The sequence below is a fragment of the Melopsittacus undulatus genome, chromosome 21, assembly GCF_012275295.1.
Source record: "Melopsittacus undulatus isolate bMelUnd1 chromosome 21, bMelUnd1.mat.Z, whole genome shotgun sequence".
Lineage (NCBI taxonomy): Eukaryota > Metazoa > Chordata > Aves > Psittaciformes > Psittaculidae > Melopsittacus > Melopsittacus undulatus.
Genome location: NC_047547.1, coordinates 639,877 through 657,390, shown reverse-complemented (window position 1 = coordinate 657,390; position 17,514 = coordinate 639,877). Strand labels below are relative to the sequence as shown.

Genomic DNA, 17,514 nt, shown 5'->3' with positions numbered 1-17,514 from the left:
ATGGGAATGGAGCATGGGGATGGGAATGGAGCACAGGGATGGGAATGGAGCACAGGGATGGGAACGGAGCACAGGGATGGGAACGGAGCACAGGGATGGGAACGGAGCACGGGGATGGGAATGGAGCACGGGGATGGGAACGGAGCACAGGGATGGGAGCAGAGCACAGGGATGGGAACGGAGCACAGGGATGGGAACGGAGCACAGGGATGGGAACGGAGCACAGGGATGGGAATGGAGCACAGGGATGGGAATGGAGCACAGGGATGGGAATGGAGCACAGGGATGTGAATGGAACACAGGGATGTGAATGGAGCACAGGGATGGGAATGGAGCACGGGGATGTGAATGGAGCACAGGGATGGGAATGGAGCACAGGGATGTGAATGGAGCACAGGGATGGGAATGGAGCACAGGGATGGCTGTGGGACACGAGGGGTGTTCCACATGTCTGGGATGGTGAATAAGAGCAAGGGGCAGCCCAGCCTTGCAGCAGGCACCATGATGGGCTGCAGGACCCCTTGGGGTGCTGTGCCCGTGCTGGCTGGGTGCAGGAGCGGGTGTGAGGTGCTCCGTGCGCTGGGCAGGGCTCAGGTGTGCACATTCCTCCCCACATTGCTCATGGATACCAAAACCTGGCCTTATATGGTGAGGAAAGCCGGCGCCGGCTGCTCCTGCTCCTCCCTGCCCATGGGGTCGGGCCTCATCCTGTTTGCCTCCACCCGGCCCTGCCCGCAGGTGAGGCCCTGGGGACAGCACAGCCCTGGCTCTGCAGTGTGGGGTGATCTATGGGGCTGTGTCCCGTGGGGATCTGGAGGATGGGGACAGCACAAATCACTGCCTCCTTCCTGTGCTCTGGGCTGGAGGGTTTTGGGGAGGAAAACTGCATTTTAACCCCTTCAACTTCATCCCGTCTGAAGTCGCAGGCAAAAGGGAAACTGAGGCACGGTCGTGTCCCGGAGCGTGCAGGGAAGGGAAGTGAAACTCTTGGCTTTGCCCACAATCGGGGGAGCTCCTTGTCCCTGGAAGCGGCTGTGCCAGGAGTCAGCTCCCTGCAGGATCCATCCTGGTTGTGCCCTAGCTCTTGGAGCTGTGCTGGGCACAATGTGGGTGATGTGGGACTGCCACATGAACTGGAGCTGGAAACTCGGGTGGGCTCCAGGCTGGGTCCTGGGGCAGTGGGGAGGCTCTGGAGCTCTGGGCCATCCCTTCCTCCGTGCCACGAGCAGGTTTCCATCCTGCTTCCCACACATTTAACATGATGAGCTCGGCTTGTGCCAGATTTCCCCTGTCTCCATTGGCTTGTCTCTGGGAGCCTGGCTGCTCAGTGCCCTGCTACAGACCAGTCTGTGACTGGTTTTAATGGGAGCCCATTGGGTGCTCTCTGCTTCTGTCCAGAGGAGCATCCCTACATCTAGAGGGCAAAGAGAGGTGGGAGAGCCAGCACTGCTCCCACATGGATGGCTGTTTGATGGGGAGCAGATGGTCTGGAAGCCGTTTCCAAAGGGAAACCATGGCTTATCCCTTTGAAAGGTTATTTTTGGTGTTCTCCTGCAGGATTTAGCCCTTAGAGCACAACCCAAGTGGGGGCTCTGTAGGGTCCATGTCTTGTGTCAGTGTGGGGCTGGCAGCATCCCCCTTCCCAGCCAGAGCTTCCACCAAAGCCAGCCCCAAGGAGGGAATGTCCCAGCTCCATTCCCTGCACTGGTGGGATCTGAGGTGTTGCCTTCCCAAGCAGATCCCAGCCCGATTGGAAGTGGAGGGATGGGATCTCAGTGTGTGTGTGTGGTGGAAGGAAGCTGGGCCAGGCTGGAGTTCCAGCAGGACAGGAGGTGAGGAGCGCACTGTAGGGTCAGGCAGAGCTCTGCATCCCATGGAGCACCCACTGCTCTCCTGTTCCTTGCTTCATGTTTTCCCGTTCCCCGGGAGGCCGGGCTTGCAGGGAGGCAGGAGGAGGTCCGGGATGGGGATGTGGAGATGGATGTGGATGATGGATGATGTGGATGTGGATGATGTGGGTGTGGGTATGGATGATGTGGATATGGATGTGGATGATGTGGATATGGATATGGATGATGTGGATATGGGCTCCAGAGCTTGCGGTGCCTCCGGTGCAGTGGCGCCACCTGCCCAGCAGAGGGAGCTTGGAGCTCACACTTGGCTCCGCACCCGCAGGCAGCTTCTCAGGTGTGCAGGGATCTGCCTGCCCTGCCCGTCTGCTGCCTCCAGTGCCGCCGTGGGCATGGGGAGCGTGTCCATGGGAAGCGTGTCCATGGGCAGCCTCCCGGCCCCACAGCACCAGCCCCTGTTCTCAGCACCCGGCTTGGCTGTCCCTGAGCTTCGGCTCCCAATGGGCCACATCCTGGCCCATTGACGGCTCCTTTCGGCACGCTTGGGCTGAGGCTGCAATCCTTGGCTCCAGGCAGGGGCTGAGATCATGTTTGGGAAGCCTCTTGCAGTTGAAACTGATCGGGCTTGGCCCGGAGATGGCTGTGCTTGGGCTGCAGAGATGCAGCTCACCAGGTAACATGAGCTGCCTTTAGTCCACCAGCCCCAGCAGCTGGGTCTGTGGGGTGCTGTGCTGGCTCAGCATCCTTGCAGGACTGTCCCCAGCAGCCCAAAAGGGGTCCTGAGATCCTGTTGCTGGTCCTGCCTAGTGTTTCTCAAGGGGACGAGGGATGTGGTGCTCTTCACCAGGCAAAGGAAGCCAATACAGAGCTTCCATTGGGAACTCCACAGCTGTAGGGCTGGATGCGTCCCTGCTGTAACAAATTGGTCCTGGTCGTTCAGGGCTTATGGGGCAGTGTGATGAAGGGTGCATGGGCAGGTTTAGGGCTCCTGGAGCAATGGGACTGTCTCAGCCATAGCTCAGGCCCCATCAGTGGAATGCAGGAATTGCATTCCAGTTGTCAGTGGGGAAACTGAGGCACAGAGCAGAGAAGTGACCGAGACAGTGAAAGAGTGACCTGGGTCTTTCTCTTCTGGGCCCTACAACAGTGAACAGACCCCAGGGGTCCAGCTCCCAGTGCCCTGCTCAGGCCCAGGGCTCTCTCCCATTGCTTTGGGTGGTGAAAGCTCAGACGCAGCAATGAGAAGGATAATACCCACAAGCAGGGAAGGAAACCAGCTACAACCTCCCTTCTTGCCGGCCCAGGCTGGTGCTGAGCCCCTGCCTGTCCAGCCTGGCTGCAGAGGTGAGCATTAGGTGAGCATTGGGTGAGCTTTAAGGTCCTTCCCCCCCCCAAACCATTCCATGGTTCTATGGTTTTGGTGCAGCTGAGACTGGGGATGGATCTGCTGTTTCACACGGAAGGAAATTAGGACACCAACAGTCAATGGGTTGTGTGTGACACTCAGTGTTTATTGTACCAGCAGTGGCCCCGTGCTGTACCAGAGCAGGACGGTGCATCCCGAAGCAGATGTGCATGTGCAAGAGGGTCATGGAACGTGTGTCTGAGGCCAGAGCATCCCCCCTGCTGTGCTGTGGTGTGACCGGTGTCAGGTAAGGGACGAGCTCCTGTGTAAGCTCAGTAACTACAAAGACAAGTCCTGCTTGTTGTAGTTAAATGGGAACCAATGTCCTTGTTTCTAGGACCCACTGTGTGTGGACTTGGAGTGAGACAGGGGGAGATGCTCTCTGTTATGAAACTAAAAGGTTGGAGGAGCTTTACCTTTGGTGGCATGGGGAGGAGTGAGAGGCCACCCAAAAGGCAGTATGATCACTTAGATGCTGTGGCCAAGCATCCCTCAGTACAAGCAGTGTGTTTGTCACCAAATCCAGGGATCACAAACCCACAGCTCAGGCTGTTGGCCTGCATCTCCCCATCAGCACCTCGGACACGCACAGGGCAGGGCTGGAGCAGGCAGAAGGGTTTAGGAATGCTGGTAAAGTGGGTTACAAGCTGCTGTAATAATACTTTCCCCTCCTGCCAAGTGTCCGATAGGCACATCCCAAAGGGATGCACATCCTCTGGGATGACACACCTGGAGAGGAGGATGTCGGTGGCAGTGTCTGAACGGGGGGTCATGAATCTGTGTGTGGGTAACAGAGATGTGAACAGGGGGGGTTGGGAAGGCAACGGAGACAGCCTGGAGTGAGTGGATTCCCATCCTCTGTCCCTCGGCTCTTGGCTTGAGTTCGGGAGAAAGTGCTTTGGCCCCATGTGGCTCCAGGTGCCCATGGGTGCTGTGGTCGTGCCAGGGCTCTGGGTCTCCTAGGAGCACCCCTCGGTGGGCAGGGAGCTGAGCTTTGGCTGGGCACCACTGGAGACTGCTGCTGGTGGCACTGGGGCAGCACTGGGGCTCCTGGCGCTGCCCCCGTTTGCCTTCTTCTCCCCATTGGTGCTATTGGGTTTTCTTGCAAAGAGCTTGGAGTTTCTCAGGGTGCTGGCAGAAACTGCATGGGAGGGGGGGGAGGAATGGGGGGGTCAGAAACCTCTCATTCCCCCTCGGCTTTCCCAAGCTGTGGGGGTAAAACCACTTACGGTGCTTTGGTGTGGAGTGGACGCTGCTGATGACTGTGGGTATTGGTTGCTCCATGCTGTGAATGCAAGGGCAGAGCGTGAGGACACACGGACAGTGCCATGGAGATAAAGAGGATGGGAATGTGGCCCCTGTGAGCTGTAGGCAGAGCCAAGTGCATGGCTGGTTCATGGGCAAAGCACCATGTAGAGAGGTGCTGGGACCCTCCAGTGTGGGGGGGGGGGTCTGAGGGAGACTTCAGGGCCAGGAACAGGGCTGAGCTCTATGGGGACTGCTGGGATTTGTTCTTTCTTGGATCAAACCTTCAATACCAGACTCAAAGCTTGGGATGCTGCTTTCTCCTTAGGCCTTTGGGTGCATCCCTTCAGGCACAAGGGAGCCCAGCTTACCTGCTCTCCTCCCCTTCCATCAGCTTCCTGTAAGTGAGGATCTCCACATCCAGTGCTAGCTTGATGTTCATCAGCTCCTGATACTCCTTCACCAGATGAGCCATGTCCTCCTTGCTCTTCTGTAGGGCTTCTTCTAGCTTGACCAGTTTGGCTTTGGCATCCTTGAGGGCCATCTCACCGTGCTCTCCTGCCTCTCTGATGTGCTCCTCTAGGTAAAGGCACTGGTTTGGGGAAGGAAAGGGGATGGGAGGTGTTGGGTGCATTGGAGCTTGACCAGTGCCTCAGTTCTGCCACCCAGCCCAGGCCATACCTGGCTCTTTTGGGACACGATGCAGGACCTCAGCTTCTGGATCTGGATGTTCAGGTCTGCGATCGCCCGGCGGCTGTCCAGGAGGTGACCCCCATAGGTGCCTGTCTGGATGCTGCCTTCCTTCAGCTGCAGGTGATGTGGAATGGGGGGGTTATCCCCTGTGCTCTAGCAAAGGGATCTGCACAGTTCCCACTGCCCATAGGGAGCAGCAGCCAACGGGGGGTTGGGAAGGATGTGGGGCTGTTCTGTTCCGGCTGGAGCTGGGCCAGGGCACACACACTGTCTCTCATTAGGGTTAATCACATTCCTGCTCCCATGGAATGTCATTTGCATCTTCGGTGGGACAAGCTTCCACTGGGAGATGTCCCAGCCTTTTCCCACTGACAGCATGGGCAGCCCAGAGCAATGAAACTACCAATTTACCCAGTGAGTGAGGAGGAGTTGGTCTGGATGAGGTCCCTCCCTCCATCCCAGCCTCACTGTCCCTGCACAGCTTGCTGATCCCTGGAGTTTCCAGGCTGCTCTCCCTCCCTCTCCTCTCCCCAGTACCCATCAGATAAGGAGCCCGATACCTTCCTCCTGGTGAGGGCTTCAGCCTCCTCCCAGCTCCGAAGAGCCAGAGCCTCGTACTGGGCCCTCACTTCTTCCACAATCCTGCTCAGGTCCAGCTTGCAGGCGTTGTCAATTCCCAGGACAACGGAGATGTCCTTGATTTCTGTCAGCAGCTCCTCCAGTTCCTGTGTGGCAAAGAGACAACAGGGCTGAGATGCCAAGTGGCCAACAGAGAGAGCAGGAGAGAGCCGGACCCGGCTGAGCTGCTGTGTGTGGCCTGGGAAAGCATCCTCCATGTGCAGTGGATTTCCAGGGTTTGGAAGCTGCTGTTGCTTCATCCAGAGAGCCCAGACTCAGGTTTGGGACCTTTGGATACAGCCTGTTAAAACTCATTGGTACTGGATGGAGGGCAGGGTAATTGCACTGAGAGAATCGTGGAAGCATGGAATGGTTTGGGTTGAAGGGACCTTAAAGCTCATCCAGCTCCAACCCCTGCCATGGGCAGGGACCCCTTCCACTGTTCTCCTGTGTCCAACCTGGCCTTGAACACTGCCAGGGATGGAGCATCCAAACCTTCTCCATTCAACCCATCCCAGTGTCCCAGCACCCTCACAGGGAAGAGCTTCTCCCTTATCTCCAAGCTGAACTCCCCCTGTTCCAGTCTGAACCCATCACCCCTCATCCCATCGCTCCAGTCCCTGATGCAGGTCCCTCTCCAGCATCCTTGTAGCCCCCTCCAGCTGCTCTGAGGTCTCCACACAGCTTCTCTGCTCCAGCCCTAGTGTTCTCAGCCTGGCTCCTATGGGAGCTGCTCCAGCCCCTGAGCATCCCCATGACCTCCTCCTAGGAGGATGTTGGTTTGCATCCCCCTTGTTGCTCCAACAGCTCCATGTCCTGATGTTGAGGACACCAGCACTGCACCCAGTGCAGGTGGGTGATGATGCTGTCAGTGCTCAGCTGGTGGGCACTATGTCTTGAGCAAGAACCAGGGCAATGTGGATCACTGCAGGCTGGTGCTGCTGGAAAGATGCCTTTGCTGAGCTCTGCTTGGGTATCCGAGAGGCTGTGCTTTGTGTCTTGTTGGAGCAGGGGGGATCAGGACCCTGCCCTGAGCACATCCATCACTGGCAAACCCATTCCAGTGCACAGAGCTGCTCTGGTGTGCTGGGGAAGCTCAGCCCAGCACGGGGGAGGCAGGAATGTGCACGCACAAGCTGCAGCATCACTGACAGGGGTATTTGCTCTTGATAGCTGGAGCCAGACAATGCTGGATGCAGACTGCCCTCAATGAACCTGGAAAGGATCCTTAATCCCTGCCTGCAAACTGCACTCCTGGGTGGTTTGTACCCAGGCAAGACACGACTTGATGCTGAGCAGAGCATGGACCCCGTCACCCCGCAGGGATGTCACTGTTATCTCTGCAGTGCTTCTGATGTGCACAGGGTTGAAAGGGAGCAGCACCCTCCCTGCTCAGCTCTTCCCTTTCATCCTAATGGGTTTGTTCTTCCCTTTTGTGCTGAGGGCTCTGATCTTCAACAGAGGTATTTGTATTCCTTGCTTCCCTTCCCTTCCCCTGGCTGGGGAAACAAAGGGCACCCTGACATGGTGACTCATGAATAACAGGGGAATACCCCATGGCTCTTCCCAGGAACAGGATGAGTGGAGTTTATCCCACTGGTGTTCAATCCTTGGGCCTCTTTGTTAATCCTGGAGCAGCTCAATAGCGTATGAGAAGATGCACATTTATTGCAAGTATTGAGCATCCTCTGCCAGGGCAAGAAGAGGTTCTTAATGGGGTTCCTACCAACACGCTGTGGGCAACGCTGCTTCCAGTGTGTGCCTGTACCTTGATGTCAGTCACATCAACAGGCACAGGGGAGCAAACAGCCTGAGAACAAAGCTATGCAGAGGAGAGGGCAGAGGGATTTGCCTCACAGGAAGCAGGGGTTGCAGGTCTGATGCTGTGCAGGTCCTGGGGCCTCTCTGTGCCTCAGTTTCCATACAAGGAATGTGAATATTCCTCTGTCAAGCGTTTGAATTGTTTGTATTGGTAGAACTCAGACGAATTATGAGTGTTCCCAGCACTGCTGAGCCTGCTTGGCCACATTCTGGAGGCTCTGAGTAAGTGGCTGTAATCACTTCTCCTTGTTTGGGGAGATAGAGGCATGCTGCAGCCTCTGCTTTGGGCTGAAGGGCTGTACCCTTCCCCTTGGTGAAACCATACCTGGCTGCACAACCCCTCCTCTGTGGGGACCTGGAGTGCATTGGGTTGTGTCTGTTAGAGTATTGGAGCTGTGGGGCAGGAGGGCATCCTGATCCCCTTTGAAATGGGGAATCTAAGGGAAGGGGATTGGCCTGAAGCATCTCATGGTTGCCTGCAGCACCCCCCATCCCGTGTGCTCCCCAGGTGCAGTTTTACCTGCTCGTAGATGGTCTTCTTCAGTTCCATCAGCTCCTGGAGCCCATTGAGTTTAACCTCCAGCTCCGTTCTGTGCAAGGTGCTGACATCTAAATCCTGCCGGATGAGGAAAGGGCATTAATGGGACGGTTTGAGCATGGGAGCTCAATGGGACGGAGCAAGGAGCCTTTCCCAGCTCTCCCCCCATGTGTTTGGTGTGAAACCTCTCTCCTGCTCTGCAAGGAGGGCTCCTTTGTGGACCTTTTCCTCTGCAGTGTCTCTGAATGGGTGCTTGGTGGAAGCCTCAATGGGATGATCAGGCTGGAGAAGGAAGCTGGCAGGACCGGTCCCCAGCCCCTCAGCCTTTGTTCACCACAAAGACCCAGGTTCTTGAGAGCCCTGATGCTGTCCGGCCTCACCACAGCTGGCCTGGAGTGTGCCAGGGCCAACCTGCAATTAGCCCCAATGCTCAGCTATGGGACACGCCACATTCCTGCCCTTGGGATCTGAGCTCTGAGGACAAAGGCTCCTGTTCCAGCTGATGCCATTGCAGCTACTGCTGGGGCTGGATGTTTCTGCAGGGTGCGGCCACGAAGCAGGGAACAAAAGCAAACACATCCATCACTTCCCAGCCTTTCCCAACCCGTGATGTCACCCGGAGGCCAGGAAGGGGAGGTGGTGCCTTGGCACGTCCTGGGGTGCAGACCCCCCCATGGCCAGGGTTGGGGTGCAGTGTTTGGGTGTGCTCTGACCCCCAAGTGCTCTTGTGGAGCAGCAATGGTCCAGGCTCACTTGTTCCTTTCCTGTTGGGATGCTGCGTTCAGCATCTGCTGCCCCCCAAAACCCTCCAGTCTGGGGTCCAAGAGGCTGCCTTAGCTTTGTCTGGACCACAGCTCTTCAGTGACTACACAAGAGCTGCCTGGATGGGAAGCTCCTCCTGCCACTGACCTTCTTGAGCTCCAGGAAGGTGTATTCCATCCCGCTGCAGAGGCGGATTTCATCCTCGTACCTAAGGAGAGTGGAAAAGCAGTAAGGAATCGCATGTGGTGAAAGCCTTGGGATGCTTCAGGTTGTCTCGCTGGCCCCTAAAAGCAGTATCAAAGCTTTCTGTGGTGTCCCACCTCCTTGTGCTCCTTGTGCTTGTGTGGGCATCTTGGACAAGAGGGAAGGGAGGGAGCTGCTCTTTAAGCACCTTAAGGCTGAGGAGCCCCAGAGTGGGGAGGAGGCAGATTTAATTCTGAATTTTTAATTCTAAATGTTTAATTCTAAATTTTTAATTCTAAATTTTCAATTCTAAATTTTGAACTCTAATTTTTTTCATTTGTTTGGTTAATTTGAGGCCACAGCAGCCTCAGGTTACCCCCCATTTGCCACAGAGAGTGAAGGCAGAGGGTGGGTGGTGGTGAGTCTGCAGCCCAGCCTAAAGGCTTGCAGCCCTTCACCCATAGCTGCTGCCTCCCCTGTTCCTATTGGGCATCCTCAGCGTTTCATTTCCCAGCTCCAGGAATGTTCTCAAGGGAGAAAACTGCCTTGTGGGAATGCCAGGAACACTGAGCGGGTGTCGGGACTGATCCCGAATGGAGCGGGAATTGTGGAGAGTGCAGGGCCTGGCAAAGCAATCCATGGAAAACTGTGCCCATGGAGAGAAGGGAACAAACTGGGATGGGATGGGAGGAGCCAACCCGCAGGTGGTTCAAACAGGTTTGATAAGGTAGGACCAGGGGAGCAAAGACCCAGGCCAGGGGCATTTCCTTATGGCAGCAGCAGGGATAAGGGGAGCTTAGGGAATACCCAACCCTTGGTGGCGTTGGGATGAGCGTGTGGCCAGTGCTGGTGTTGCCCAGGAAGCCACAGGGTCTCTATGGGGCCTGCTGGTGACCAGCTTGGTTCCTTTGCCATCCAGAAGCACGTCTGATGGGTTTGGTGTCTCCCATGGATATGGTTGGGAAGTGTTGGCTCCTTGGTCAAGGCTCTCCCATAAGCTCCTTTTAGCCTAATGTGCATGTGGTGTTTCCAGGCTGTGAGTGAAAGCTCTCAGTGTCACCCAATGGAGCTGGGGACAAGCTGAGTCCTTTGGGAATGAGGTGAAATGGCAGCTCCTAACAGAGGGACGGTGAGGAAACAGGGAATGACTATGGAATGATGGCCCCGCTCTGTTCTTTGGTTCATACCAGTTCCTCCCAAACTGCCCTATGAACCTTTAGGAGAAAGAGGAGCAGAAAGAGGGAATGTTGGGAATGCAGCACAGGGAACCTCAGTAAAGGGCATGAAATAGGAAAACCAGCTCCTTGGAGCTGTTGCATCCTTGCTAGAGGGGATGTGCCAGTCACTTAGGCTCTTCTTGAGCACATACCCCCTTGGTGTTAAGCTCAGCCTCTCTCTTGCCTGCTTTGCTAAGCCAACAAGATTTACCTGTCTGGTTTCTCTGCTCCGAGCCGGAATGTGAGCGGTACCCAGCTTAATTACAGCCTGCCACTCGCCCTTCATCCTCACTGCATCCCAGCCCCATCCCAGCCTGCCGGAGCAGCCTCCCGCATTGCTGGGCACTGACATAATCCTGTGTGTTGGACAAACACGGCTCCTGCCTGCATGGGAGCAAGCCCAGCCAGCCAAACACGCTCCCCACACGGCTCCGGAGGGACCTGGCGGCCGGGCCATGACTCACATGGGGATGGAGCGATGTGCACACACATCACAGTGTTTGGCTCCGTAGGGATAATCCTCAAGCTGTCGTGCATTAAGGGCTAAATCCATCCCATCTCCATCCGTGTGCTTGAGACGGGCGTCTGGGCGCCTCGAGGGCCCGTCCATAGGGCAGGGAAGCAAAAGCAGAGGTGAAGCAGCTCTCAGGCTGTGTTCCTCTCTGCTTGTGCCTCCAACACTGCTTCAGGGTGAAGCTTCAGCGCTGGGATGGATCCGAGCCTCGTGGCATGGAATGAAGGCAGTTTCCCCTTGTGGAATGAGGGAATGGGGCAGGAAGGAGCTGGAAATCAGCTGCAGAGGTTGAGCACAGAGGGGTTCTGTCTGGTCTTCATGTGCCGAGGTCTGAGCAGGACAACCCCTGGGGCTGAGCCATGGACCCTCGAATGTCTGTGTGCCCCAGTGCCTCCCCAGTGCCACACCAGAGGCACCAGTTCCCTGCTTCTCATTCAGGTGGGTCTACATGTGCAAATCACACATGTGCTGGGCTCACACCTGTGTGCAGATGTGCACCTCTGGGCAGTCATCCCTATGCAGGTACATTCGGGATGTGGGTTTTAGCTTGACTCCCTCAAGAAGCAGGGTTTTGACCATGTGCAACCTGCAACCCACTTTCCTGTCCCCTCTCCTTCCCTGCCTTTGGAATCGCTCCCAGTGGCAGCCTGCTTTGGGAAGGAGCTGCTCCCTCCATCTCCTGCCTGGGCTATGGAAAGCAGCCCCTGGGGGGAGAAGATGAACGAGGTCCTGCAGAGGGGCACCGAGGGGCACATTCCACATCTGGAATGATGCGTTGGGCAGGAGCGTGCTGGGGTGGTCACTGTGTGTTCCTTCGGGAGCTCCGCAGCTGGGGTGAGAACATCCCCAGTTACCTTTCCCAGTGCACTCACTGAGTTTTCCTCCCCACCAACAACTTTCCCTTGGGAAAAGAAACCTGGAGCTGGAAGCCTCCAAAATTTGCATGGTTTAAGCAGACCATTTGCTCCAGAAAAACAACTGGGCTGAGGCTGCGGGAGCAGGACTCAACAGAGCCGGGATGGGCTGGGATGGGGCTGGACTCCTGCCTGGAGCAGCTCAGCACCAGCAGTGCTCTCCTCTGAATCACTGCCTGCTGGGAGCGGGTATCCCTGTCACACATCCCCACTGCATTGGGTGCCCCAGCACCCAGGGCCAAGGTGGGATTTGGCTCTTTGCTGCTTAGGTCCCCCCTAAGCAAAAGGGAAGGCTCCACAGATGAAGTGCTTTGAGGAGCAGGGTCATTCCCGAGCACTCTCTTCCCATGTCCCACAGAACGGGAATTCTTCTCCAGACCAAGAGCTGGGCCAGTCATAAGCTATTGTGGATTCTCTGCTGTCTAATATGGCACATGCTGCGTCCCTATCTGCTGGGTCCTGTTCCTCGTTTTATTAACTTTGAGGGATGGAGCATCCCTATCGTGTCTTATCCCATTGTCCAACTGAGTGGTAACTGTGCAAGGAAATCAAAGGGAAGGGGCAGACCCATTGCCTGTTGGTGTAAGCACCTTTATCCTTGAAGGATAGTGACTGATCCATCATTTCTCCACCAGCCCAACCATTTTCCTGTCTGGCTTTTCCAGGGAATAAACCATCTGCAGGGCCCTAGAGCAGTTACTTCCTTAGGGAAGTGCAAGGAAGGCTAAGTCTAAACCTTTTTAGGGCAGGGAGTAAATGGCACAATCCCTGTTGTGGCTTCGATCCAAATTCAGGGTTGGGACCAGTCAGCAAAGCAAACAGCAGTGAGCCCAAGTCTTGCAACGAAACCAACATCCAAACAAAGAGCAGACAGACAGACAGACAGACAGACAGCCACCATGAGGGATTTAGGTATTTCTTGGCACCTGGGTGTGAGCGCATCACTTCGTGAAGGATGCTGAGCACAAGGATTTCAGCATAGGGTTAAAGGAACAGTTCCAGTTGCTGCTCCACCAGCAGCTGGATCTGTGAACTCAAGACATTTAACTGCTGTGTCTCCATCAATACATCTCTAAAGTGGAGCTATTGGTCCTTCCCCTCACTTGCAGCCCATTGAGCTTAATCAAAGTCTGCAAAGAGCTTTAAATCCTCCCTCTGGGGAGGGCACCGTGAGTATTTCTGCATCCCTTTGTACAGCAGGAACGGGTTTGGGTTATTCCTACAGCGATGCCTGTCCCTGCCTCAGTGTCCAAACCATCCTGCTATGACATTGCCCATCCATGGCTCTGCCCCACCTGAAGGTGGAAGACTCCAGAGCTCCTGTGTAGGCAGATGGGTGGAACTGGAGGGGAAAGTCTCTCATTGTGGGTTCATCTGTGGTATGCAAATGGCAGTGATAATAAGAAAAGCATTGTGCTGGTGAATGAGGCAGGGCACATCTCAAGTGCTCTTATCTGAGCATCTCCAGGCTCTTGGCAGAGCAGTGATAAGCCCATGGCAGCTGATGCTCTGCTCAGCCTCCGTCTGCCTCAATGTCAAGGGGTTTTCTGGGTTGAAATGTGGCTGTTTGGTCAAAGCAGGGTTTCGTTTTCAATGTGATGGGGCAAAGGGGGAAGGACGGGATGTTTGTGAGCACTAAATAGCTTAGATCCATAAAACCATTTGGGGGGGAAAGTCCTGCTTTGTGCTAAGAGTGGGGAAAGAACCATTCCTGTGTTTCAGAGGCTGTCGTTCCTGATAACACTGCTCCCAGAGCTGCTCTTTGGCCCAGGGCATTCCTCATGCCTTGCACTCTTTGGTATTGTGCTTTTTAGGGGCTTCATCTGTAGTTAACTGGGAAGAGGGTGGGATGCTGGCTTGGATACACAGCAAGGTAAGGATCACTTCCTGGGAATAAGAGGATGAATGAAGTTCATCCCAGTCTGTGCCCACCAAAACCTTTAAAGCACATTCCCCTGTGTGATACCCAGCTGGGAGACACCTACTTGCTCCGGAAGTTATCCATGGTGCTCAGGACCTTTGTCAGCTCCGACTCCAGGTTTTCCTGCTCATAGGTGAGCGCCTTCATCTCTTGGTTCATCTTGCTCATGTACTGGTCGTAGATGGCCTTGATGTCTGACTCCGAGTGGGAATTGTCTTGGTCCTTCAGGAAGTTCCACCTCGTCGTCAGGACCTTGTTCTGTTGCTCCAAGCACTGGACCTACAGGAGAGGGTTCAGAGATGTTACTAACACCAATAGGAAAGTCAAAGCTCCTGGCAGGGCAGATGTGGAGACCTTTGAGTAAGGAATCAGCAGAGAATCTGGGTGAGAATGAGAAAATGAGGCCTGAGGATGAGGTTCTGGGGACTTGTAGGGGTTTTACACATCACCTCCTCATGGATATCGTGGTAGACCATGTTCCCATCAGCATGAACGAGCACCTTCTATCAAATCACTGAAAACCAAGACCTGTTCAGTGCCAGTCCCCTTTGCCTTGAACGTGCTGAAGCAAAGGCTGAGAAGCCACTTCAGGTCATGCACTGATGTAAGGGCAAATGAAAGCCACATTTCCTACCTCGGAGTGGCCCAAGCCAAGAGAGCTCCTCTCAAATGTGCAGGATTACACCGTGGTGAAGCTTGAGCCATGAATCAGAGCCCTGGTTTGTATTGCAAAGCACCAGAGACAAGGCCTATGGGAACTGCAGAGAACAAGCAAAGTAATTACAGACTCCACGTGAGGTCTGCGTGTGCCTGTCTGAGAGAGGATCCAGCAGGGCCTCATCCAGCCACCGTCTGCTGAAGCTGGCACTCTTGCTCACAGCACTCACCATCAGAGCAGGGATGCTCAGGGTTTAACAGTTTCCATCTTCAAAGCTCTTGACTAACTTCAATTCATTATCTAATTGCTACCTCTCTCTTGTAATGCTCTCCACGGAGCTGAGCTCCTTCACTCACCTTCTGGGACCTGCCTCCAACAGCTTCCTGCTGTCATGGAGGTGATTCAATGGGGATGCTGTGTCTGTGTGGGGAGCAATGGGATGCAGATGCTATCAGGCCTGGACCTCCTGCTTTCCCTTTAACCTGTGGCGTTGAAGAGGGAGCATTCCCAGCTGCTGACACTGCACAGATACACATGGTGGGAGGCAGTGTCTGTCCCAGAATCATGCAATGGTTGGGGTTGGAAGGACCTTAGGATCATCTGGTTGAACAGAGAGAAGCAGGAGCAGAGAGCAGCCAAGCAGAGCACAAGCTCTCTGATGCTGTTTTCAGCTGAAAGGGATGTGAGTGTTGGGATCTTCCAGGTCTTGCTGTTAGAGATCTAATCCTTTCTTCCTGATATCCTGAGGCATCCCACCAGCAGTCCCATCTGCTGGCTGGCTGCTTTGTCCTGGTACACTCCATGCATACCTGAGGCTGGGAACCAGAGGAGGATGCTGCAGGGAAGCCAGGAAGGGGCATCACAAGTGGCACAAGTAAATGGTCTCCAGGGCTACCAGGAGCCAATTGGGCCATTCCTTCTCTCCATCTGCAGCATCTTATGGGGCTGGGGTCAGGTTGGGGGATTGGCTGTAGGGAACAGCTTCCCTGTTGGGGTGGTAGGTGAATGCCTTGGCTGTTCCAAGTCCATCTTTGACCCTCAAGTCTGAGGTCCTGACTTTGCTCCTAATCCTTGGCTGCTCTTTTTCTCCCTCCCCAAAGTCTTTGGTCTCTTTCCTGTCCCCACACCCTGCCCATCCACGGGACTGTTACATCTTGGCTTCTTACACAGCATCCCCCTTAGCATGAATTCTTCCTTGCAGAGTCTTCTGATAGGAGCTTTGCAGCAGCAGAATCACCCAGACCTGGCCTCGTTGCCTGGAAAGTGATGCTGGAGCACAGAAACAGTGACCAGAGCTTGGTCCTCAGAGCCTCTGTGCTGCTCAGGGCCTCAAATTGGGGCTCCGTGACTTGGCTTTTCCTTGTATCTGGATGGGAAATGAACACCAGGATGTCTGGAGCATCCTGCTGGAAAACCATCAGCAGCAAACTCCCAAAGTCAGTGTGAGGTCAGTGAGCTGAGGAATCGCTGCTCAAGCTTGGGACCATCTAATTCCAAAGACACGTTGTCTTTGAGGAGGAAGTGCCATTCCTTTCCTCTGGAATGAGGGCCTGAGGCAGAAGGCTGAAGTTGATGTACCCCTTGAAGCTGAGCTGCCAGCACTCAAGTCAAAGCCACCCAGCTGAGGTGGGGGGTTTGTATCTTCCATCCATCATGCTCTGTAATGCACCCTCACTGCACACCACCAGACTGGGTTCATCAGGGAAGCTGCAGGCTCTCCCCTCCTTCCATCCCTATTTGCATGGGACAGGCTCGTGCCTGTGGTCTGGCTCATGTACAGGTTGTGCCATGTCCCTACCCCTGTCTTTCCTGCCGAGGGCTGCGTTCTGAGCAGGGTTAACATCCACACCAGCCCTGCTCTGGAGAGCCAAGGACCAGCCCTGCAGTGCATACAACACATACAACACCCCCGGGGGGCTGCCATGCCCCTCCATGCAGAGGCAGCCCCCTGGTACCCCCTATGCACACACAGAGCCATGGGGAGATGCTGGTGGAGATGCTCCCCCCCAACCAGTGTGAATTCAGGTCCTCCGAGAGGTAAACCCAAGCCATATAAAAGGGAAGGCAAGCCATGGCAGCTTGGCACCCAGGGCCTGCGTTGTGGGGTGCAGTGAAGCAATCCTGCCGGGAGATTACCATCTGTTTACAGAGCAGCAGGGCTCTGCACAAACCTGCCTCGGCTCGATGAGCTGTTCTCCTCGGAGAAACCCTGCTGCCTCCTCCTGCATCTGCAGACATGAAAGTGGCACTTTCCTGGCTCGGAAGCAGCAGAGCAGGGAGCTGTTGGGGGGGGGTCTCCTTTGTGCTTTGGGGGTGATGTTCCACCTCTCTTGAGCATCGCTCTTTGGCCATGCTGGGAGCCAAGGCCCCTGCTCTGTGGCCCTGGTGTGGGTGCTCAGGCAGGGCTGGGACCCCAAGGGCACAGATGCCCCGGGACCCTCAGGGCGATGGGTCCAGTGAAGGGGATGCTGCTGATGCCCCTTCACCAGGGGATGCTGCTGATGCCCCTTCACCCCCTGGTGATGCTGGCCCTTGGTAAAGCAGATAGCACTGAAGGAAGAGCTAATTGGTCAATTAGGGTGATATTCAGAGCCTGGCAATGCTTAGCTGAAGGCCTGGATAGGTCTCACAAGAGACTGGTCAGTGTCTGCTTCCCCACCACCACCCCAGTGCCTGAGTTGCGCCGTGGTCCCCAGTAGCTCACCTTACCTTCTCAATGAGGGTCACAAACTGGTTGTTGAGTGACTTGATGTCCTCTTTCTCCTGCTGCCGCACGGCTTGGAAGTCTGTGTCGATGTCGAGGTGCACGGGGGCCAGAAGCCTCCCATCGATGGAGAAGGAGGAGTAAGAGGAGCATCGATATCCACCGTCCCTGTAGCCATTGCTGGCCAAGCCATTGGGGCTGCAGCGGCCCAGGCGATCCGGGGATGTGCTTCCTGCTTTCCCTGACAGCTCCCAGGAGGAGAGGGAGCCGCTGCTGAAGGCTGTGCAGGGATTCGTCATGGCTCAGCTGGAGGGAAGGGGAAGGGAGGGGAAGGGAGGATGAAGAGGAGATGAAGCCGTGCTGCTGCCGCCGCACAGGGAGGCAGAGCAGTGGCACGCAGAGGAGTTTGGCCGGTGTAATTCCCGTCTCCTGGGCTCGTGGGTTGGCTAATGAATTCCAGGCACCTGTTCT

The 17,514-nt window shown here is 55.5% G+C and overlaps 1 protein-coding gene across 1 annotated transcript; it reads right to left on the bottom strand.

The window, feature by feature from the left end:
* Nucleotides 1–3,340: 3,340 nt before the first annotated feature.
* On the bottom strand, nucleotides 3,341–17,514 carry LOC101873382 (keratin, type II cytoskeletal 80). Its single transcript, XM_005141821.3, has 9 exons — nucleotides 17,049–17,514; nucleotides 13,746–13,960; nucleotides 9,080–9,140; nucleotides 8,153–8,248; nucleotides 5,754–5,918; nucleotides 5,182–5,307; nucleotides 4,872–5,092; nucleotides 4,485–4,540; nucleotides 3,341–4,396 (listed from the first exon to the last, which is right to left on the bottom strand). Exons 1-9 carry the CDS (start codon nucleotides 17,340–17,342, stop codon nucleotides 4,215–4,217), a joined length of 1,416 nt encoding a protein of 471 aa, XP_005141878.2. The 5' UTR covers nucleotides 17,343–17,514; the 3' UTR covers nucleotides 3,341–4,214.

Bases quoted from the DNA above. Each gene is read 5' to 3' on its own strand.
- LOC101873382 (XM_005141821.3), bottom strand. From the start codon at position 17,342: ATGACGAATCCCTGCACAGCCTTCAGCAGCGGCTCCCTCTCCTCCTGG. The intron at 13,961-17,048 runs GTAAGGTGAGCT...CCTCTCCTGTAG, and splicing joins TTGTGACCCTCATTGAGAAG to GTCCAGTGCTTGGAGCAACA. The intron at 8,249-9,079 runs GTCAGTGGCAGG...CTCATCCGGCAG, and splicing joins CCTTCCTGGAGCTCAAGAAG to GATTTAGATGTCAGCACCTT.